This window comes from Leucoraja erinacea, chromosome 7 (genome assembly GCF_028641065.1).
Source record: "Leucoraja erinacea ecotype New England chromosome 7, Leri_hhj_1, whole genome shotgun sequence".
Lineage (NCBI taxonomy): Eukaryota > Metazoa > Chordata > Chondrichthyes > Rajiformes > Rajidae > Leucoraja > Leucoraja erinaceus.
This window is the reverse complement of record NC_073383.1, coordinates 42,901,376-42,924,656: the sequence shown is the minus strand read 5'-3', so window position 1 is coordinate 42,924,656 and position 23,281 is coordinate 42,901,376. Positions and strand designations below refer to the sequence as shown.

The window sequence follows — 23,281 nt, the reverse complement described above, 5'->3', positions numbered from 1 at the left end:
AAAAAAATCGGTTGTTACCAATAAAGAGTCGTATACGCAGTCTAGCTGGATAAAGTAAGGCGGGGCACAACTTTTTCTTAAACAACTCAAACATTGCATTATGAAAAGACTTTCTCAATTCCAAAAGCTCATGGCTGTAATCAGGAAAAAACTGAAACGTGCATCCTTCATATTCAATATGTCTTGTTTTATCTTGGGGACCAGATTTCTTCCAGATCCTGTGTGCGTTATCCAAAATTGGAAGATTTTCATAGTGCTGGATGTTGAAAGTCTCCTTTATCATATTTTCTAACGTTATCTCCTTCTTGACCTTCCGGCAAACCAACAATTCGCAAATTCAGTCGACGGCTTCTGTTTTCCAGATCCATATTTTTAACCTTGTATTGCTAGAGTGCCCGAGTATTTTCATTCATTTTCCATTCAAGTTTTTCAATCTTCAAATCTCTCTCCTGGCCCAAGGTTCGCAAGTTATCAATTTGTTCCTTCTGTTCACGAAATTCATCTTGTAACATAATCAGATTGTCTTAAACTTCCTTCAATTTGCTCGAAATTCCTTTCACCCTTTCTTCCAAACTGCAAAATCTTGTTTTCAGTTCATTTTTCAGTTCATTTTTCATTTCATTGTTCATTTTCGATATTGCTTCTAAAATACCAGTCAGAAGCTACGCCTTCCGCACGCTCCTTCCTTGGAGAAGCTCAAAACGTATAAAAGTGTTATCAACACTTTAAGAAAAGTTAGACCATGCCTTGAAATCAAGTATAACAAGTAACATTGAAAGAGTGGTAAGCAAAAGTTAAAAGTTAAGGGTGTAAACGAATTTGCAACCCTTACAGCATGCCGCCACTAGGAGAGTCGGTCATTATCAAATTCCCACATGAGGGATATTTTGTGCAGTTTGGCTGCCATCTTTACATCACAATACTTTGTTAGCATCGTTTGCCTAGAAATGTTGCACTGAAAGATATTGGATGAATGCGAGTGTTTTCTTCCTAAAATGTAGCAGCTTTTGTCGTTCAAAGTGCAACACTGGATTGAGCTCACGCACCGTTAAGCTGGATACAAAGTTAAATTACTTGTATTATTTTAAATTAATTTCCATTACCTAAATTTGTTGGTTGGTTTATATATTATTGTCAGTGTAATAAGTAAATAAAACTAAGCATGCAAACTGCACATGATGTTTTGTGTTGGATAATTATTCTGAGGAATTTCTTTTTTTATTAAACAATCAGGTGTGTGCCATGGCTGCAGCAAAACTCAACACCATACTGCAGACTAAAGATATAGTCAACCGAGATGAAGCTTGTTTCCTCTTGGGGAAGTTGGCGCAAACCCTGACCAAGTCCATAAGAGAGAAGACGGAAATCTACTCCTTCCTGATCCCAATCATACGAACTTTGGTCTCCAAAATATATGAGCTACTTTACATGAATTTGCACTTGCCAGCATTGCCGCAAAGCAATGGAAGTCCTTCTTTCTTTGAGGACTTCCAGGAGTACTGTGGTTCCAGCGAATGGCATGTTTACATTGACAAATATGTATGTATTATTATTTTTATTTAATTAGGTATTTTTTGTTAACTAGTCAATGCTCTACCAGAATGTATTTCTGGGAAGACAAAATCTGAATGAGGTTTATGTAATAAATGCCAATGACTGTGTTCTTACTTCCAGATCATTCCCTCGATGAAGCATTATGAGGTTGAAACGTTCAGCAAAGGACATGAACGCATGGCTATCTTCTGGAAGGAGTGTTATGAAACTATGATGGTGAAATTACATAAGCGAGATCGAGAGAAAGGAGACAGCAAGCTCAAATTCCAAGTGAGTGGGTGTTGCAATGTTCTGTTTGATCTTGAAAAGAAAGCGGAAGCCTGAGCAAAGCTGGAATCTCGCAATCTTTGTCCGTGAAACCACATATAATGCTGAGGTTTAGCAGAGCAGAATTTAACGGCGTTCAAAGGGCAGTGTGTTTCCTGCCATTGCTGCCTCCCCAACTTAAGACCAGTGGCCACTTTGGACCATAATTCCCCAGTCAGCAACCAGAGTCCTTTGATACCTGCAACCGCCAGCATTGACACAATTCAAAATGGTTCCTCCGTGAATTTGCCCCACCCTATGTTTGTGCATTCCTAGCACTCCAAACCTATGGAGCTGTACTTTCCTCCCATTTTGGCCTCTTTCCCATCTTTAGATTCCTTCATTGTTATTAACCATACTTTCAACTACCTAAGCTCTAGAATGTTTTCTCTAATAAACGTGTAGGCCTCTCCATAACAATCTAAATATATGTCCTCTGTGGCTTGGAATCAAATGTTTTTAATCATAGTACAGGTGCACAACCTTTTATCCGAAAGCCTTGGGACCAGACACTTTTCGTAATTCAGAATTTTTCGGTTTTCGGAATGGAAGATTTTTAGCGTAGATTTTAACGGCTGGCTCAGTGGTAGAGTGCTCGGCTCGTATCCGTAAGGTCGCGAGTTTGCGCCTCGATCCCGGCAGTTACTCGATCGCGAGTTTGAGTCTTCAATGTAGGTTGTTCTTGCAGAATAGGAGAGAATAGGGAGGGTTAGGCTGGGATCCTTCTCTGCGAGATTATCTTAGTGCGGGAGACAAGTGTAGGAGAGGTGTACTGACTGTGTGGGCAGAACTTTGGAAGTGATTGCCCACCATTCTCAAAAGCCGCTGTGTCTCCCTGTCCCTCCCAACTCCAGAGGAATCCGCTCCCCGATGGGCCGCTACGGCGACAAGTGGCAGTTCGCCCACAGCCCGAGCTGCGCCCCCTCATCCGCAACCCGGGTTCCTCTGGAGTTGGAGCGGGGCTGGGCTAGAGTTGTTGCTGGCTGTGAGTCTCTGGGATCTCCGTGCTTGCAGTGGGCCTGGGGGTCGGTGTCCCGATGAGGGGGCGCAGCTCGGGCTGTGGGCGAACTGCCACTTGTCGCTGTAGCGGCGCATCGGGAGCGGCTTCTGGTGGTCCTGACGTCTCTCAGCTCCTGTCCAGGGGGACGGCCGGAGACGTCAGGACCAACAGGAACCCGCTCCCCGATGCGCCGCTACAGCGACAAATGGCAGTTCGCCCACAGCCCGAGCTGCGCTCCCTCATCCGCAACCCGGGTTCCTCTGGAGTTGGAGCGGGGCTGGGCTAGAGTTGCTGCTGGCTGTGAGTCTCTGGGATCTCCGTGCTTGCAGTCGGTGTCCCGTTGGGCCTGACGTCTCCGGTCACCCCCCTGGAATGGAGCTGAGACTGGGAACTGTACCGCCCTTGCCCCCTCCCTCTGCAACTGAAAACAACCCCACAGTTCCCAGTCTCAGCTCCTGTACAGGGGGGTCGCCGGAGACGTCACAGTCCGAGCCATCAGCTTCTGTCCCTACGGGGACATCGGGGAGCGGGGCTGGGCTGCTGCTGGCTGTGGGTCTCTGGGATCTCCGTGCTTGCAGTGGGCCTGGGGGCCGGTGTCCCGTTGGTCCTGAAGTCTCCGGTGACTGGCACTAGCTCTGACGTGAAGACAGTGCAAAGCCCCCGCGCCGGTGCAATGCGCGGGGAGCTGGAGAGGGGAGGGAAGGGGTCACACACATGGCCGGGAAGCAGAGGGGTGTAGGTGGGGTGAAACTGAAGGGAGCGACAATTTGCTGCTGCCCGCTGAGTTAAAAAAGTTCCCACGCAAGACTCACGATACACTGTGTATCGGGAGTCTACCGTGGGAACTTTTTAACCTCAGCGGGCAGGCAGCAGCAGATTGTCAATTATTAACCCTCCCGCGCAATATACCCTCACCTTCTCTTTTATGAATGGGGCTTTAGTTCCCCTTTCTTCGAGGACCGACCGGAGGTTCCGCTGTCACCTCTGCGGGCCGCCCTCGGTGAACGTTTTCAAGGACCTTTCTTCAAGGACTGAAAAAATGTCGCTATTCTGAGGTTTTCGTTATTTGGATCTTCGGATAAAAGGTTGTGCACCTGTAGCATGATTTACCTTTTAATATGTTAAATATGCTGCACAAATGAAAGTTTACTTTGTGCATGATTGATTGCTGAGCCAAGTGTGAAATCTCTTGTCATGGTGTCTGTCGCATCAGCTCCTGGATGACAGAGAGATCATGGATGCAGGATATCAACAGCTATAGAACTCAAACCTTGCACTTCATATGAGAGCTAGAATTAAACTGTAATCCTGTAACAAATGTGCTAGTCCAGTGTAACGCCATGTCCAACAAAATGTTGGAAGAAAACAGGTAAGACACCTTCTGTGGAGGGAATGGACAGACAATGTTTTGGATCGGGATTCTTCTTTTGTTGAAGAGGGGCCCAAAAATGTCATATGTTCATTCCGTCCACAGATGCAGCCTGACCCATTGAGTTTTTCCAGAACTTTGATTTTGATCAAGATTCCAGCAACTGTAGTTTCTTGCCTCCATAAGTGTCTCCTTTAGTTTGTTACTAAAATGGACTTCCTGTTCATTGTTTGTCAAGATATTTAGAACATCAAATGTCCATGCTTGCAGCACACTGATACACTGACGTGGTTTGGTAAACAGAAGAAACAGCTTTAAGATAATTGGAAAAATTAACAACCGTAGCAGTGAGGAGAAATGTATCCAAAATATTGAGTTTAAGTGATGGTAGATTCATACTCATAGGATGGAAACGGGCCCTTCAACCCAACTTGTCCATGTTCCCCAAATACCAATGTAAGCTGGTTCCATTTGCCTGCATTTCACCTATGTTCCTCTAAACCTTTCCTATCCATGCACCTGTCCAACTGTCTTTTAAATATTGTTCTTGTACCTGTCTCAACTATTTCCTGTCCGCTTGTTCCATTTATGTGCCAACCTCTGAGGGAAACAATTGCCTTTTGTTCCCCTGATAAATCTTTCCCCTTGGACGTTAAACCTCTAGTTCTTTATTCCCCTGCCTTGGGAAAGGACTCGGTGCATTCACCTGATACGTGCCCATCAACATTTTATATACCTGTACAAGATCACCCTTCAGTCTCCTACACAATTAAGTCCCAGCCTGCCCAACCTCTCCCTATAACTCAATGCCTTGAATCCTGACAACATTAAGGACATGTAGTGTGTCTAAGATGCTGTGATTTTCAAAAGAGAAATAAATATTCGAAAAGCAAACACAAGGTGATAGGGATCGAGCATGGAAATGGAGTGGGACTAATTATTAGCTCTTTCAAAGTGTCAAGACAGGCATGTTAGAATGAATGACACTTAACCCTGTTACATGATTTCCATTATTGTACCTAAATAATCTGAAACTGTCTGTTATTGAATTGGAGCATGCACGGATTTACGAAGGATCAACAAAAATCCTCTTCTGTAGTATGCATACACAGTTATGAGCAACATGATAAAATTAGATGAAGGTGACCCCTCAGGCTTTTTTATTCTTTGGCTCAATTAAACAACAGTTCACCAACCCTTCCCAGACCATGTCACAGCTTAGAATAATTTGTTTCTAGAAATTACTCACTGCACATGCTTATAATTATTGGTGAAGAGTTCCCCATATTGTAACTGTTTGCTTTGTCTTGGTGCCAGGAGTTTTTTGTTGAACCGTTCACCCGCAAAGCCAGGCAGGAGAACCTGCGTTACAACAGTATGCTGAAGCAACTCAACAGCCAGCACACTGCAACACTGAGACAGTGGAAGGCAGCTCAGCATTATCTAACCTGTGAACGAGGACCATGGGCTGAAAAGTATGGAACTTGTAACAGTCTCTGTTGCCACAATGATTTGTTGCATGCATCAATATCCTAATATTCTTTCAAGGACTTCTGGCCTGGGATTAGCACTTTTTGCTTTCTTTAATGATAGAGGTCACCTAAATTTCAAAATCCCTGCTTATTAAAGGCATGCTGCAGAGGGCAAGCCAGTAGATGTGGTATGGAGCTGCAAGATCCCTTTGGCCGCACTCAAGGGCAGAGAGCAGGCCATGATCTTGTTGCTGTTTAAGGGACTTTTGTTTTGTATACATTGGCGGCTACATTCCTGCATTACAACAGTGATTGTGATTTGGGAAAATACTTATAAAAAGCATTAATTCTGCTGAAGTTGTGGAGGGTACAATATAAATGTCATTCTTTGTTAGACCTTCCTTCAACGCCCTTTTCCATCTTTACTAAATTTGCAGTTTTTCTCTCTCCCCCCTCCTGATCCACGTTAATTGGCATCCAGAATGTTTCCACCTTAATATCAATATATTTATCACTGGATTGTCATCTGTGATTTTGTTAACTAATGGGTCGTTTTCTGTAGAACAGCACTGACTGAATCCCAACCACTTATGATTCAGTCAAAACACTGCTTGAATTCTGTCCCACACAATCCTAGACGCATCAGCCCATCTGTTGGAATCGATTCTTTGGATGTTTAAATCCCATTATAGCTTGCCACGATTCACCCCCATCTTCTATATTTCAGCCATCTGTTTTTCCCATTGACAAATGGTGCTTCTGCAAATGGAGTGGCTCTTCAGGTTGCAGAAGACCTGATTTATAGATATCTGATCTTACTGCAAAATCTGCCGAAAATTTGTAAAGAATTTCTCATGATAGTGTTAAAGATAAAATATTACGTGAAATGAAAGAATTCTTGAAAATGCATGCAGAATAATGTGATATGGGCAGCTATAGAAAATGGATATTTCTGACTGAAAAAAGTTGACTTCTGGACTGTTCTCGGGAATGGAACCCTTTTCTAACTTTGAATTTCGAACTGTGACAAAGCTATTGTTAGTTTCTTCTCAGTGCCTTTTTTGTTGATCAAAAGTTTGAGATGTTTTTCTAATCTAAATGCACCATGCAGATGTATGTGGTAGGATTTCAGTGTTGGATATTCTGTTGGTCAAACGTTTGATTTTTAATGGAGTGTTTGCTTCCCCCCCCCCCCTCCTCTTGATAAGAAAACCCGAGTCCATGTGCTGGAAGTTGTCCAGTGTAGAAAACTATTCCCGTATGAGGCTGAAGCTGGTTCAGAACTACAACTATGACCCCCACACCGATGCAAGTGCACTACGTGACAATCTTGGTGAGTGTCAGTTGAATGTTAATGTTCAGATAATATTAATTAATTGAACAATTAGACCTTTGAAAGATGATCCCATGCATGGATTCAAACTCGCTACAAAAGACAATTCTGGTGTAGGGGTCTGAAGTCTCAGTCTGAAGAAGGTTCTCGACCTGAAACTTCACCTATCCTTTCTATCGAGAGATGCTGCCTGTTCCACTGAGTTACTCCAGCATTTTGTGTCTATCTTCTGGTATAGAGGTGATAATATAATAGTCCCTGTTAATTCTGTGCAGATCAATAATATTTTTGTTTTGAAAAAGTATGTGGACCACACTAGTGATTCTGGTATTTGTAGCGCCACCCGGTGGTTAGGCCACTTATTGGGCGAACCCTCATCCCTAGTACTGGCAGGGTCACGTAACTCAGTTTGACGTGGACAGGCTTTGTCGGGAACGTGACGTCATGCGTTAAGGGGAGTGTCCTGCCACATCAGCAGAAGCTCAGATCGAGCCCACGAGTAAACACGTGCCTCACAGTAACAACAATGACTTTTTTGTTAAGAGTACGAAACATGCATGTATGCCTAACCTATCATGCCTGAATAAAGAAACCATTTATTCACAATGTTTGGTGTCTCTACAAAACGTTGTTGCCATTGAATGAACAATTAAGCTCTTTTGTCTGTATAATATTGAGCTGTTCACAAGTTAATATCAATCCTATGACCTAATCCAAAGCTGCTTTTAGAAATCTGTATCAGTGACATAACAGGCTTGGGAAGACTGAGGCAAACTGTAACATGGGAGTGTGTTTTGACATAGCTATTATATGAAGTCATGTGGTCTTGACCATAGCAACAATGACTTTGTTAGTTGAACCTTTAAGTTAATTTACTTCTGTAAAAATTTACCATTGGTAAAGTTAAATGCACATCAATTATATGGATATAATTTGTTCAATATGTTCAGGAAGTGCTGATAATACAGGACAGCATGGATTTTTACCTTATTGCTGCACTCGGTGAACTGTAAACATCAGTCTTTCCTTCCCAACAACCCCTTTCCCGTGAGCTAATTGATGCATAGATGAATAGATGGAATGATGAAAAGATGCAGGGTCAAACTGACCTGCAGTACATCTATTATGAACTGTTAACAACATTTCGTTCAGACCGAAAGGTCTGAATGACAAATAAAGGATTCAATTCAATTCAATTAAATGGCACTATTGAGTAAAACATCATATTAGACTAGTAGAAACAAGGAACTGCAGATGCTGGTTCACAAAAAAAACCCCACAATATGCTGGAGTGACTCAGCAGGTCAGGCATCATCCATGGAGGACTATGATGTTGGTGACTTTTCGGGCCCTGCTTCAGATTAATGGGGGGGGGGGGGGGGGGGGGGGGGGGGGTGGAGGAGGGAGTGGATGGGGTGTGGAGAAAGTTAGAAGATTGGATGGGATTTTAACTCCCATTCCCATAATGAGCTTTCACCACCTCATATTTCATGTGTACCTTACAAGTACTGTATGGACATTTAATTCTTCCTTCTGGCTGTCTTAATTGCTTTGCAAGTGAATTCTCCATACTTCCCCTTATGGAAGTTCAGTTGAAAAAGAGTCCCAACCCAGCATCTTCCTTCCCTCCTCCCCTAATCAGTCTGAAAAAGAGTCCCAACCCAAATAGCATATGTTCATGTTCTCTAGAGAAGCTGCCTGACCTGCTGAGTTACTGAGTTACACTTACACTTTGTCTTTTTTAAATCATATTAAACAAAGCATTTGGAGAGCATTTGTAGGCCTTGATGAGAAGATGGTATGAGAAATGAGGGTTACAAGTGCTGTGGAAAGACTTGTGAATCTGGGATTGATCTATTAATCTGAAAGTTAGGATCAAATCTACAATGTTCAAAGTAATGAGGAGCTCTGACAAGAACAGACAGGGCTAAGCTCTTAATGCTGGCAGGAAGGTTTAGTAATCGGGTCACTGTTAAAATAATTGGAAATATAACCAGGAGAGAGGAAGAGTATTTTGATCTGGAATACACTATCTGAGATGGTGATGGGGGTACATTCAATAAACTAACATATTTTTGAATAGGAGAAATTTGAAGAACAATGAGGAAAGGATAGGGGAGATATGGTTTGAAAGGATTTAGATTGTTGGCTGAATCTCTTTTTACAACCAGATACATTTATGATGTTATGTAATGTCTTATTGAATGGGAAGTGATTTCCATACTCCAAAACAAATAAAGTCAAAGATGCTAAAAATCTGAGACAAAAACAGAAAATTCTGGAAGTGCATTGTAGGTCAAACTGCATCAGTGAATAGAAAAACAGTTGGTCTTTGATTCAATCAAGATAAAAGGTCTTTAATCAAAACAAAACATTTAATCATCTCTCTCCACAGATGTTATCTGACCTTTTTCAACATTTCTGTTGTATTTTTAATTTCAAAAATCCGTTATTCATAATTTTTTTGTTATATATTAATTGAATTAACATATTCATTGATGGATTCCTGTATATCGTCGAGACCAAGCGCAGGCTTGCTGATCCTTTCACTGAACACTTCTGCTCAGTCTGCCTAAATCTACCTGATCTCCTGGTTGCTCAGCACTTTAACTCCCCCTCCCATTCCCAATCGAGCCTTCTGTCCGGGCCTTCTCCATTGTCAGATTGAGGCCCAGCGCAAATTGGAGGAACAGCACCTCATATTTCGCTTGGGTAGCTTACACTCCAGCGGTATGTACATTGACTTCTCTAACTTAAATTAACCCTTGCCTTCCTTCTCTCTCCACCCCCTCCCCCTTCCCAGTTCTCCCACCAGTCTTACTGTCTCCGACTACATTTTATCTCTGTCCCACCCACTCCCCTGACATCAGTCTGAAGGTCTTGTCCCGAAACGTCACCCATTCCTTCTCTCCAGAGATGCTGCCTGACTCGCTGAGTTAATCCAGCATTTTGTGTCTACCTTCGATTTAAACCAGCTTCTGCAGTTCTTTTCTACACAGAAGGAACTGAGTGCTGTAGGCTGAGCTAACATTTCATTGCCTATCCTTAATTACCGTGAGAAGGTGATGGTGAACTTTCTTCTTGAACCTTTGCAATTCTTGAAATATGGGCACACCCCATTGCTGTACGGGAGAGTGTTCCGGGATTTTGACCCAGTGGCTGCTAAGGAACTGCAATATATTTCTAAGTCAACATGGTGCGTGATTCGAAAGACAAGTTCCAAGTGGTTGGTGTACCTCTGCTTTTTCTGCGCTTGTCCTCCTAGCTGGTCAAGGTTTTGGTAAATGTAATTGGTGCTCATCTTTTACTATATCCATTGTATCCTCAATCCAATACATTATTTTACAATGTGTTAGTATCCTGAATGGTTATCTTACACTGGAAGTTCACCAATTTCGGGCAGACCCCAATGTTCATCACGAAGCTAACAATTTACTGTAGCAGTTGATGCTTGTCTCATTGTGCTTTTCTGGGTACATCCCATACTTCATTGAGTCTCTATTACACAGTTGTCCAGAGCGAACGTCTTTTCCAGATTTGCAAATTAACGCTCCACTTTAACTTCAAAAAACAAATGGCTGGAGGAACTCAGTGGGCCAAGAAGCATCCATGAAGGGAAATGGACAGATAATGTTTCAGGTGGGGAGTTGCCTTCAGGGTAGGGAGTTGCCTTCAATGTCCGAAGAATCCCAACACACAATGTTGTCTATCCATTTCACTCTAGAGATACGTCCTGGCCCACTGAGTTCTTTCAGCAGTGTTTTTTTTCCTTCAGATCCCAGCATTTGCCATCAACTTGTGTCCAATTTTATTTCAAATTGCCAAGTCTAAAAATTTGATCACAAAATTAATTTAAATTCTTTCTCTTTGGACTAAAAATAAGAGTAAACCAGAGGGCACAGTTTAAAGTGAAACAACTATTGGTCTTTCAGAACTGCACACGGAATATAAAAATAGAAACTGAAATAAGATACATGGAATCTGAAACATTATGCCAGATCCATTTTTTTGATGTTTTATGTAACTTTGCAAGCGTGCGGAAAATGAAACAGCGAATAGAATATTTTGAAATAGATAGAAACATTCTGAAATTTCAACATGGAAATGTGAAGAAATCCATTTTATTTTGATGAAAATTCTTATTAGACTTGGTCAAAAATATTGTCTGGCCAAAGTTAAATTTCCAGAAAGAGAAGTCTAGAATTTTCACCAAAATAAAGTTCGATTTTGTGTATTTTTCAGAGTATGCAGAATCTTTTTCAAATTCCCTGACATTATTACTGCTGCTAAAGCACAAATACTCAATATGTGACTCCCCCCACCCCCCCCCCCCCCCCCCCCCCCCCCCCCCTGAAAAATATCAGAACAGAATGGAATACCCTTTGTTTCCATTCAGCCCAAGGGGTAGGATAGGGACCCACAATCCCATTTATATCATGGTGGAAAGAGTCAAGAACTTCAAATTCCTGGGCGTGCATATTTCCAAAGATCTTTCCTGGTTTCAGCACACTGATGCAATTATAAAGAAAGCACATCAGCGCCTCTAGTTCCTGAGAAGATTACAGAGAGTCGGTATGTCAAAGAGGGCTCTCTCAAACTTCTAGGTACAGGAGCCTGAAATCTGGTACATTCAGGTTCAGGAACAGCTACTTCCCCACAGCCATCAGGCTATTAAACTCGCCATCAAACAAACTCTGAACTATAACAGCCTATTACACTCTATCTGTTTATTTATGTGTATATATATGATCTATACTATGTATTTATGCTTGTTGTGCTGCAGCAAGCAAGAATTTAATTGTCCTAACTGGGACACATGACAATAAACTCACTTGAATTGACTCTTGGACAGTTTTTGGCTTAGCCATTTTAACTGGGCTCTGTTCACCTTCAACTGTCTCTGAAAAAGTGCCAGCCGCCTGGGTGTTTTCTGATTTATACCTTAGTAAATCAAGATTCCCCCAAATTTATCTCTGCAGGTGTCCAGCAGACGGTGCCTTCCAATGATTCGTTGCTGCTGGAAGCGGTGAAGCAGGCCAAGGTCAGTGACCTGGAAGATGACCGATTGGCTGATGAAGATTTGAGCATGCTCACCAACATGTGAGTCCTGATATGTTTGTACTTCATGTACAGTGTAGGTATGTTACAAAACCTACCTGAATCGTCATTGGGAATCTGCCCTCAGCCATGTCCGCGATTTTGGCGCTGTTTGGAGGGGGCGGGTTTAAAACGCGATTTTTACTAGGCTGTACTAATCGCAGATGTTCAGCCTAGTAAATCATTAACGAAAAATCGCTGCAAGACCCGGTCGCAAAAGGTATTATTAGTTTTATAGGCCTTGATAATATAGTTATAATTGTTTTAAAATTACTGTCTCATTCCGCAACCTCTCGCAGCCCCAGGGTTTTATAAAGCAAACAATTAAAGGTATGTACCTTATTTTTACATTAAATGGGGCATATATATAACCCTGTAATTAAAGTTATCTATAGCGAGTAGTTCATTTTGGGCTTTTTATATCCCGCAGTATTTTTCTCGGCATTTGAGGGCACTAATCCAGCGCGATGTCAACGTTCTAAACCAGCGCGTTCACATGAACCCACTAGAAAGCCGATTTATTTACAGCAATTGAACACTAAATTCCTTCCATTTGGCCTATAAATTAATGTAAATTAGATATAAAAATCATGTTATATTGTGAATTATTTGTGAATAATCTTTGGACACTTAGGCTATTTAAAAATGTTAATCTTTCCTTAAGAAATGGGCTTTTGACTATCCAAGATCACAGCTTTTTTGTAATGTCTATTGAAAATCAATAGGGAACAAGATGCTAATTTCCGAGTATGAAAATGGCCATAACTTTTTTAATACTTGAGATATGAAAGTGAATTTGGTGTCAAATTAAACTTATTGTTATGCTTTATCTGATGGGATAAATTGCAGACTTGATTTTTAAAATCTCAAAATTTTGTAACATTGCTATACAGTGCCCTCCATAATGTTTGGGGCCAAGACCAATGATTTGTTTATTTGCCTCTGTACTCCACTATTTGGGATTTGTAATAGAAAAAAATACATGTGGTTAAAGTACACGTTGTCTGATTTTAGAAAAGGCCATTTTTATACATGTAGAAATTACAGCTGCGTTTATACATAGTCCCCCTATTTCATAGGCACCATAATGTTTGGGACACTTGGCTTCACAGATGTTTGTAATTGCGCAGGTGTGTTTAATTGCCTCCTTAACGCAGGTATAAGAGAGCTCTCAGCACCTAGTCTTTCCTCCAGCCTTTTCATCACCCTTGGAAATTTTTATTGCTGTTTATCAACATGAGGACCAAGGTTGTGTCAATGAAAGTCAAATAAGCCATTATGAGTCTGAGAAACAAGAATAAAACTGTTAGAGACATCAGCCAATCCTTAGGCATACCAAAATCAACTGTTTATAACACCATTAACAAGAAAGAGAGCACTGGTGAACTTAGTAATTGCAAAGGGACTGGCAGGCCAAGGAAGACCTCCACAGCTGATGACATAAGAATTCTCTCTATAATAAAGCAAAATCCTCAAACACCTGTCCGACAGATTGGAAACGCGCTTCAGGAGTCAGGTGTGGATTTGTCAATGACCACTGTCCGCAGAAGACTTCATGAATAGAAATACAGAGGCATTTAGCGCTGGATTGCAAGGTTTAAGAAACAGTTGGACAGGCACATGGATAGAACAGGTTTAGAGGGATATGGGCCAAATGCAGGCAGCTGGGACCAATATAGATGGGACTTGTTGGGCTGAAGGGTCTGTTTCCATGCTGTGAAACTCACTCCAATTTGAAAGCCTGGTATAGCATAGCTGATAAAGATTTCCACTGCAAATAATTTCTTGATTACATCCAATAACTGACACTTTGCTGTTTATCACTAATTTAAAGAAAAATCGATTTTTTTTTATCTTGTTAATGAAAACGGTAGAACTAAGTACAACTCAGACTCCCAGTGATTTTGTTAAAATTATTTTCTTCTGAATTGATACAACGGGTCCAGATATTTCATGCTTTCATTCCGGTTGTCACTGTACAAAGCAAAATGTCGCCACCTGCTGGGACAAAAGGTTTATGGCTTTGGCTCATACATGGTTCCAGTGTTAAGTGTTAAAAGCCTATTTATATTGTATGGCATGGAATCTTTACTAGAGAACACGAGTGAACATCACTTGATCAAATCTGTTCCAAATTCTTAACATCCCAACAAGTCATTGACATTTTTAAATATCATTTGTACATTCTGGGATTTATTTTTCAGTCTTCCTTGTTAAGTGCACAGTCATCTTTTGGTTAACCAGCAACAGGTGGAGAACACCAAGAAGAAACCCAGTTAAATAGCAGTGTTTAACTTAGTTTCTATAAACATATAAAGTGTGTATACATAGTACGCATATATAGTATACTAGACTAAGTGGGACCCGTTGGGTCCCATGTTCACACGGGAGGGCTGGTCCCCCAATTCCAATATTGGTGGCCAGTGGGGGGGGGGTCTTTCTGGAGTGCTGGTATGAGTTCTTGGGGTGGCAGCTCAGTTCCTCAAGCCTGATCTGCTGGCAGCTCACTCACGGCTGATGGGCTGGCAGTTGAGTCATGACTATTCCTTGAAATTCCATTTCAAGCAGGGTGCAAGGCCACCAAATTAAAATCCAAGTTCCTACCATTTCAAGCAGGTTGCAAGGCCACCGAATTTAAGTGCAGTTTCCAACCACTTCAAGCAGGGTGCAAGGCCACCAAATTCAAGTGCAGTTTCATACCACTTCAAGCTGGATCCAAGGCCACCAAATTCAAGTGCAGTTTCATACCACTTCAAGCAGGGTGCAAGGCCGCCAAATTCAAGTGCAGTTTAATTCCACTTCAAGCAGGGTGCAAGGCCACCAAATTCAAATGTAGCTTCATACCATTTCATGCAGGATGAAACCACCATAAAACCACACAAAACACCAAACTCACAATTCAGTAGACATTCAGTGTGTTCAGTTGATTCACAGCTCAGACAGAGTCGTGACCTCTCCCTCCCCCATCATGCAGAGACTGAACCACGCCCACACTTCCGGGTTTTATAAACCCTCCCCCTCCCACCGGAAAAGGTGTAACTTTCATGGTATGATTGACAGGAGAGAGATTCTCAACATTTTGTAAACACTAATAACACTTTCATTTTTCATTGATGGGAAGAATTCTCTGCACCTGCTCAGCGGAGGGGGGACTGAGTAAGATGGTCAAAACTCACAGCCGTAAGTGGTAGCGTTTTATCTAAAATCAATATAGAGTGCAAACAGGAAGTAAGTGCATTTGTAGTAGTGCCATTTAATTTCAAGTCAAAGTACCCAAGCCACCATTTGCAGTAAGTAGTGCCTTTCAACTTCAAGCCAATGCACCCACGCTACCATTTGCAGCAAATAGTGCCTTTCAACTTAAAGCCAAAGCACCCAAGCCACCATTTGCAGTAAGTAGTGTCTTTCAACTTCAAGCCAAAGCACCCAAGCCACCATTTACAGTAAGTAGTGCCTTTCAACTTATAGGTGGAAGGGTGGGGGGGGGTTGAAAAATGGGGGGGGGGGGGGGGGGGGGGCAGGGGAATGGGAGAAATGGGTGTTCACCCAGGTGGAGCACAGGAGGAGAGGAGAGTTAAAATGATTAGCAACTGGGAGATCTAGCTGGTCGAGGTGGACAGAGTTCAGCAAAACAGTTGCCTGGTCTACGCATGGTCTCCCCCCCCACCAATATTTCTTCCCCTGGCTTCACATTTCACCCCTTTACCATCCTCACCTCACGATTTTTTTATTTTCATCTCTGGCCTTTGTCCAACTATCTGCTAATCAACCCCCAAACCCCTCACCTGTATCCTACTATTGGCCACACTTTGTCTCTCCCCCTCCTCTTTCTTTCCCCCCCCCCCCCCCCCCCCACTACAAAAGTCTAAAGGAAGGTCACAATCTGAATATCACCTATCCATTTCTCAAGAGATGTGTTTTACTCCAGCACTTTGTCTTTTTTTTGTAAACCAGCATCTGCAGTTCCTTGTGCCTACTTCACGAGTGTAATCTGAGTTTCTTATTTTTCTACTATCAACTTAATCGTGACGTAATTTCAAATTTAAACTATGACATGCTATTTTGTTACTTTTAACTTTCTCCAACCGGTATGTCCACTTCATTTCAGTCTTGTTTTATTCTGTCTCCCACAGCAATGAGGAGGAGCAGAATCAGAAAGAAAAGCTGGTGATCACTGAAGACTGTGACCTGATCACTATCATGGATGTTGTTTCAGGACGCCTTGAAGTCACCACCCAGCACATCAACTTTTTTGATGGGAGTGTGGACAAAGAGGAAGGTAGGAGATAATCTGGCATGGAATTCACTAGCTGCATTGAAACTGGAGGTCACCTTGGAGTTAAAAACCCAAACTCAACCTGAATATGGCCGCTGTCAATTGCCTCAAGAATAGGTGGCGAATCAGGAGTTCATGGGGATGTGGAGAGAATAAAAGCAAAATGGGATTAATATTTGATTATTATAAAGAGGGGATTGATGGTAAACTGAAGGGCCAGTTTCTGTGCTGCGTAACTGTCAGCGGCAGTTGTGAGAGGTGGGGGACGTCCCCCCCCATTTTTTGTAATCCGGATTTTAAAACCCCGTTAAATCTCCGCTTTCCGCAAGATAGTGGGGGTGAGACTGCTGATCGAGGGCGCTGATTCGACGAGAGAGACGTTGGTTAGCAGACAATGGGGGCGGGACATGACAATTCAGCGCGATCATTGGAGGAGGGAGGTGTCGGTCAGAGGCGCAAGTAGGGGCGGTGGGACTGAGGATAGAGCATGGAGGAGGGAGACGTGCCAAAACACTCTCGGCAGCCCTGGACATAGACCTGCGCCTCATCCGCAGCCAGGATCGATCCCGGTCTCCGATGTTGCAATCGCTGCCAAACCGCCACTGGACCGTCCCTGCCCCCATCCCCACCCGAGTGCCCCCCCCCGAGGGTGGCCAAAGACGTCGGGGTCAGACGGGAGCTGTGCCCCAGGCCCACAGCCAGCGCGGACAAACAGCGCTAAACCCAGCTCAACTCTGCCTGTCCCACCAGGTTAATCTACAGCCCTGCCTGGACTTACGGGAAATATGGCCCAGGCTTACAGTCAGTGCGGAGAAGTAGCGGTAGCTCCACGACTCCAGGCTGGTGTCCCGTCAGTCCAGGCAGGGCTGTAGGTTAACCCGGCGAGACAGGCAGAGTTGAGCTGCATTTAGTGCTGGATTGAGCCTCCGAAGCCTCACATATGTGTGTGAGTGATTGCATGCGCGCGTGGCCGCCAAGAAATTGTGCCCCCCGGTCCCCTCCATATTTTGATAGCGATTTCCGTGCCTGGTAACTGTGCTGTACATTTCTTTCTTTACCTGAACGAGTGATTTTCGTAGGAATGCAGAATGTTCTGCATGCATGGCTGTTGATCAGGGTAAACTGGAAGGGTATGTGTGGCACTACTTCATCCCAATCTGGATAAAGAATTGAGTTGGGCCTACAGTGTCATGGCTAAATTAATTGTTTATCAGAATAGAGGTCTAGCACAACCACAACACCCTTCTTGGGTTGGGTAGCAAGGTTGCAGTGGCTCTTCTCGTTAAATTTCAATTTCATTTGGCCTAGGATGGATTTGTTTATAGGGAAATATATCTTATTTAGGACCTATGTTTATAGCTCAACCTGTGGAAGGATGGCCTTCAGCCCATCAAGTCCACCCTGACTCCTTACAGAGCAATGCATTCAGTTCCTTTCCTCTGCTGATTTTCCAGAGCACTGCAGATATTCCCTAAGTGCCAAGCAGTTCCTCCCTTGCCTTGCCAAGTACCAAGCGGGTCCGTCCCCCGTTGAAACAAAAACAAAGTGGTGGAAACACTCAGCAGATCAGGCAGCATCTGTAGACAGAGAAACCGTTGGTGTTTTGGGTTTTGATGACTTGTCATGAGATTTTTGGAAATGTTAAAAATGAAATAAGCTTTAAGATAGAGAGGAAGGAGAAAGGAACAACATGGAAGCTTTGTGATAGACAGGAGACTGAGGTTGAATGGAATAAGTGAGGAGTAACTGAAAGAGAGTGGGCAGTGTTTGTCTAAAGGAGTATTCTAGCCACAATCATCTTCACCTTCTTTATCAATGACCGACTTTCCTTCATCAGTGGAGATATTTACTGATAATTATGCAGTAAAGATAGACACAAAATGCTGGAGTAACTCAGCGGGACAGACAGCATCTCTGGATAGAGGGAATGGGTGACGTTTCGGGTCGGGACCCTTCTTCGGTTCCAGGGAGGTAGATCGAAGCATTGTCCAGGTATGAGCTGAGAAAAACCAGCACAGTAAAGCATAATATTAAAAGTTGAAAATGAAAAAGTTGAGTTGAGGACAAAGTTCCAGACTAATTCTAAAATTAAACTAATAAGTATGAGCCACCGAAGAGTGAAGTTGGCAATAAATTATGTATTTTTAAAATCTTGGAACATTTCAGTTTTAATAAAACAACACATTTGGAAATAAAAAAGGTTGTCAGAAATCATCGGTCTCTGTGAAAAAATGTTTTCATCTTCTGACTGATTTGGAAAGTTGTTGGGATGGATGGATTGAAAAATATTGAACAAAATGGTGATATGGTTCAATGGTGCTTTATTGTCACATGTGCTGAAGTATAGTGACATTTGATTTACCATACAGTCATACCAAAAAGCAAGAAGATGCAAAACTACATAAAGATTAAACATAAACAGTGATCTATATAATAGAATGCTTTGACGCTTATTGAGTGGTTTTCCAGCTCCTGGCTCAATTTCCTGGACTTTCCCCATCACATGCCTCTACAAATCATTTTCTGGTGTGCCTCTCTTAATTCCCTTTTCCGTGGATTAATTTATTTTTGTTTCACCAATTTTTCCACATCTCCCCTACACTAAAACATTAATTCTGTGCCCTCTAGTCTTTGAACCATCTACTATTAACCGTATAACCATATAACCATATAACAATTACAGCACGGAAACAGGCCATCTCGCCCCTACATGTCCGTGCCGAACAATTTTTTTTACCTCTTAGTCCCACCTGCCTGCACTCATACCATAACCCTCCATTCCCTTCTCATCCATATGCCTATCCAATTTATTTTTAAATGATACCAATGAACCTGCCTCCACCACTTCCACTGGAAGCTCATTGCACACCGCTACCACTCTCTGAGTAAAGAAGTTCCCCCTCATATTACCCCTAAACTTCTGTCCCTTAATTCTGAAGTCATGTCCTCTTGTTTGAATCTTCCCTGTTCTCAAAGGGAAAAGCTTGTCCACATCAACTCTGTCTATCCCTCTCGTCATTTTAAAGACCTCTATCAGGTCACCCCTTAACCTTCTGCGTTCCAGAGAATAAAGACCTAACTTATTCAACCTATCTCTGTAACTTAGGTGCTGAAACCCAGGCAACATTCTAGTAAATCTCCTCTGTACTCTCTCTATTTTGTTGACATCCTTCCTATAATTGGGCGACCAAAATTGTACACCATACTCCAGATTTGGTCTCACCAATGCCTTGTACAATTTTAACATTACATCCCAGCTTCTATACTCATGCTCTGATTTATAAAGGCTAGCATACCAAAAGCTTTCTTTACCACCCTATCTATATGAGATTCCACCTTCAAGGAACTATGCACGGTTATACCCAGATCCCTCTGTTCAACTGTATTCTTCAATTCCCTACCATTTACCATTAAGAACAGCTTCCCTCTGTATTCCTTACTTTAGCCGGTACTTACTGGAGAGAGATGTTCTTACAACTGTCCATTTCCATCAAATCTCAATCTGCTTTATTCCTCGGAGCTCATCCCGAAAACACCCTAGCATTTTCCTTCTTCAGTTCTTATTAGAACCTTTGCACTTTTTCTAAAACACGATGCATAGGATTGGATGCAGTAGAACGCTTTATTTTGGTTGTCACGTGCTGCATGGTAACATGATTGGCCTGCTTGTAATGCCGAGAAGGTGATGGGGCATATTGCTTTTGTGATTGGAAACCTTTGACTGCTGATGTATCGCAGGGAGTGGTGCTGTGCCTGTTGATTTTTGTTATGCACATTAACAACTGTTGCTGTTTTTGCTTCTCAGGGATAGGCTATGACTTTAAGTGGCCCCTCTCTCAACTGCGTGAGATTCACCTGCGTCGTTACAACCTGAGAAGATCAGCACTAGAGATCTTTCTGATTGACCAAACTAACTACTTCCTAAACTTCAAAAAAGAGGTGAGACCAAAATAAACATGTCAGAAGATTACATTGAGTAAATGACAAATGCGTGCTAAATAGACAAGATTGATGTGGGTGCCCAGTCTAATTATACCAAAGATTCTAATTTACCTTGTTGCTATATATTATCTTAGTTCTGCACATTTTTCTCCCTCACCTCAAGAACTGGATGAATGTTATACATGGATGTCAATTTCAGAGGCTGACTCTTGAGGATCGGCAAGAATGCTCCATGTCACATTCAGTTGTTTGTATAAATCATGAAGTAGAGTTTTCTTTGATGATTCTTCTGCATTCCAGTTCAGTTTTAATGTGAAGATTTCTATTTACTTCTGCACATTGTTATCCTTGTTCAACAATTTTTACTGCTGAAAATTTTAGGTAAGGAACAAAGTCTACAGTCGTATATTATCTCTCCGGCCACCTAATTTGTATGGCACCCGGTCACCCCAGGAACTGTTGAAGGCATCAGGACTTACACAGGTATGTAATCAGAAGGACCAAACATCTACACAAAACTCTGATGCTGTATGTATCCGAGTTCATGTTTAAACTTGATGGAAGTAATAAAGTTCATGTAATTTGGAACGTCCCAAAACATGAGCCAATGGATTACTTTGGAGAGCTGTTATTGTTACAAATGTAAGTGTGGTAGTCAACATGTAATCAGAATAGTCCCACAGTCAATGAATGACCAACTAAGCTATTATTGCCAGTGTTGGTTGCTGGAATCATTTTAGTAAGAACGCTGATAGCGCTTTACTCGTTAGTAATAATGTAAGATTTTTTTGAGTTGATGACAGAAATTTAGTTTGACTTCTTGACTAGGGGAAAAAAACAGCAAACATGACAGCACTGAAACATGGAGAGAGGCTTTTTAATTTTGTGGGATTATTAAATTCTGAGCTCTTTCTCATAGTGGCCTTGTGCTAAGGTATGTTTCTTATGCCTGGCAAAACTGCAGGAATGTCAATTTATGTCCAACTCCTGTAGGTTCTGCTGCATGAGATGCCAGCCACTGATTGATAGGGTGGATGACCTTTCTCCAGATATTGCATTAAACAATTTGCCAGAGGAATAGATTCACCTAGTATTTCTTTGTTTTTGAATTGCTCTTTTGCATATTATGCTGAAATGGAGATTATAAAAAACTGATATGCCTGTGTTATTCTTCAGAAATGGGTGAGCCGGGAGATTTCAAACTTTGACTACCTCATACAACTCAACTCCATTGCGGGGAGAACTTACAATGATCTTGCTCAGTATCCAGTGGTATGTAGTTGTTTCCACAGTTTCCATACCTCAATTTTTTTTCCATAAATAGAATCCCAAATTACCTGGAATTTGATAGTATTTCCTGAAATTTTCAAAAATGCTTCTTGCGTGCTATTTGTTGCAGGCAAAACCGATCTATGTAACTACTATCTGCCTGCTTCTGTTGCTCCCTCCCCCCCTCCCCCCCCCCTCCTACCCCCTCCCTCCCTCTCTCCCACCCTCCGTCCCCCACCCTCTCTCCCTCCCTTGCTCCCTCTCTCTCTCTCTCCTTCCCCCCCCCCCTCTCTTTCCCTTCCTCCGTCTCCCCCTCCCTTTTCTCCACCCTCCCTCCCTCTCTCTCTACCTACCTCCCTCTCTCCCTCCCTCTCTCTCCCTCTCTCTCTCTCTCTCTCTCCTCTCCCTCTCCCCGTCCTACTCTCTCTCTTCCTCTCTCTCCCCTTCCTTTCTCTCCCTCCCTCTCTCTTATTCTTTCCCTCTCTTTCTCCCTCCCTCCCTCTCTCGCTCCCCCCTCTCTCTCCCTCTTTCCCTCCCTCCATCTCCCTCTCTCTCTCCCTCTCTCCACCCCTCCCTCTCTCCACCCCTTGAGCCCACCCACTGTTCTGTAAAATCAAGGCCAATCCCAATGTAACTGCACACCCACTGCCCATTGGTAACCTTTCACCATTAGGCTTATCCAGAATTCTACCACTGCCTGAAATATAATCAGAGGCTCACCTCCACTGAGAAAGGGAATTCCATAGAATCATTGTTATAGAATTTTCTCGAACAGTCTGTGACCAATAGCGCTGTGGCCATAGCGCTATGTTTAAAGCCCATAGCGCTGCAGCCGGTAACGTTATATTTAGAACCCATAGCGCTGCAGCCGACAGTTTTGTTTAAATTCCCACGCGTTAAACTGACAGCGCTCTGTTTAAACCTTTGAGTGCCAAACCGGCAATGCTGTGTGTGTTACCTTTACACCCCTTCGCGGGCCGGACGCAGAAATTTCCCGAAATTATTCCATTTCCCTAAAATTACCCGAAGACAACCAGAATTTCCTGAATTTCAGGTAATTTCCTTCAAAGTGGAAACACTGGTTGTATGTATTATGAATGAGCAATCAGAGTTATGCAGCATTTCTTTAACATGGAACTCTTAATGAACACAACCTCAAATAAAAAGTCAAAATGTTCCTACTTTTCATGGAATGCTCAGTCATAGAGAGATACGCCACTGAAACAGATCCTTTCACCAACCAAGTCTGCACTGACCATCATTACATAAATCCTACATTAATCTTAATTTGTTTAATTCTCCTGACATTCTCCTCCCTCCCGATTCCAGCCCCAGATTCTACTACTTACCTACAAGCTAAGGACTATTTACAGCAGCCAATTACCCAACTAATCCACACATCTTTAGAATGTAGGGGGTAACCGAAGCATCCTAGGGGATGCTGGTAAAGAGATGTGCGGGGAAGGGTTGGGTTAAAATCTGGTAAATGATAGGTGGATTCAGGTGAGGAGGGTTGATTGGTGGAGGTAGTGACTAAGCCTAGGGGAAGGGGAAGAAGATAAAAGGGTGCAGATGTGGAATCTAATAAAAAAAGGAAGATGCAGAGTAAAATTTAAAAAAACAGAGGGAGGGACAGTGAGTGGAAGGGAATAGAGCTGGGAGT

The 23,281-nt window shown here is 42.6% G+C and overlaps 1 protein-coding gene across 8 annotated transcripts in view; it reads left to right on the top strand.

Moving 5' to 3' along the window:
- The window catches only part of nbeal1 (neurobeachin-like 1), a 237,135-nt gene that overhangs the window by 157,375 nt on the left and 56,479 nt on the right, over nucleotides 1–23,281 (top strand). For all 8 annotated transcript variants that reach the window (XM_055638377.1, XM_055638374.1, XM_055638378.1 and 5 more), the window contains 9 exons: nucleotides 1,234–1,539; nucleotides 1,675–1,824; nucleotides 5,547–5,704; nucleotides 6,910–7,034; nucleotides 12,014–12,134; nucleotides 16,265–16,410; nucleotides 20,213–20,346; nucleotides 20,731–20,832; nucleotides 21,526–21,621. In XM_055638377.1, coding sequence (XP_055494352.1) covers nucleotides 1,234–1,539; nucleotides 1,675–1,824; nucleotides 5,547–5,704; nucleotides 6,910–7,034; nucleotides 12,014–12,134; nucleotides 16,265–16,410; nucleotides 20,213–20,346; nucleotides 20,731–20,832; nucleotides 21,526–21,621 — 1,338 coding nt within the window. The remainder of the gene's footprint in view (nucleotides 1–1,233; nucleotides 1,540–1,674; nucleotides 1,825–5,546; nucleotides 5,705–6,909; nucleotides 7,035–12,013; nucleotides 12,135–16,264; nucleotides 16,411–20,212; nucleotides 20,347–20,730; nucleotides 20,833–21,525; nucleotides 21,622–23,281) is intronic.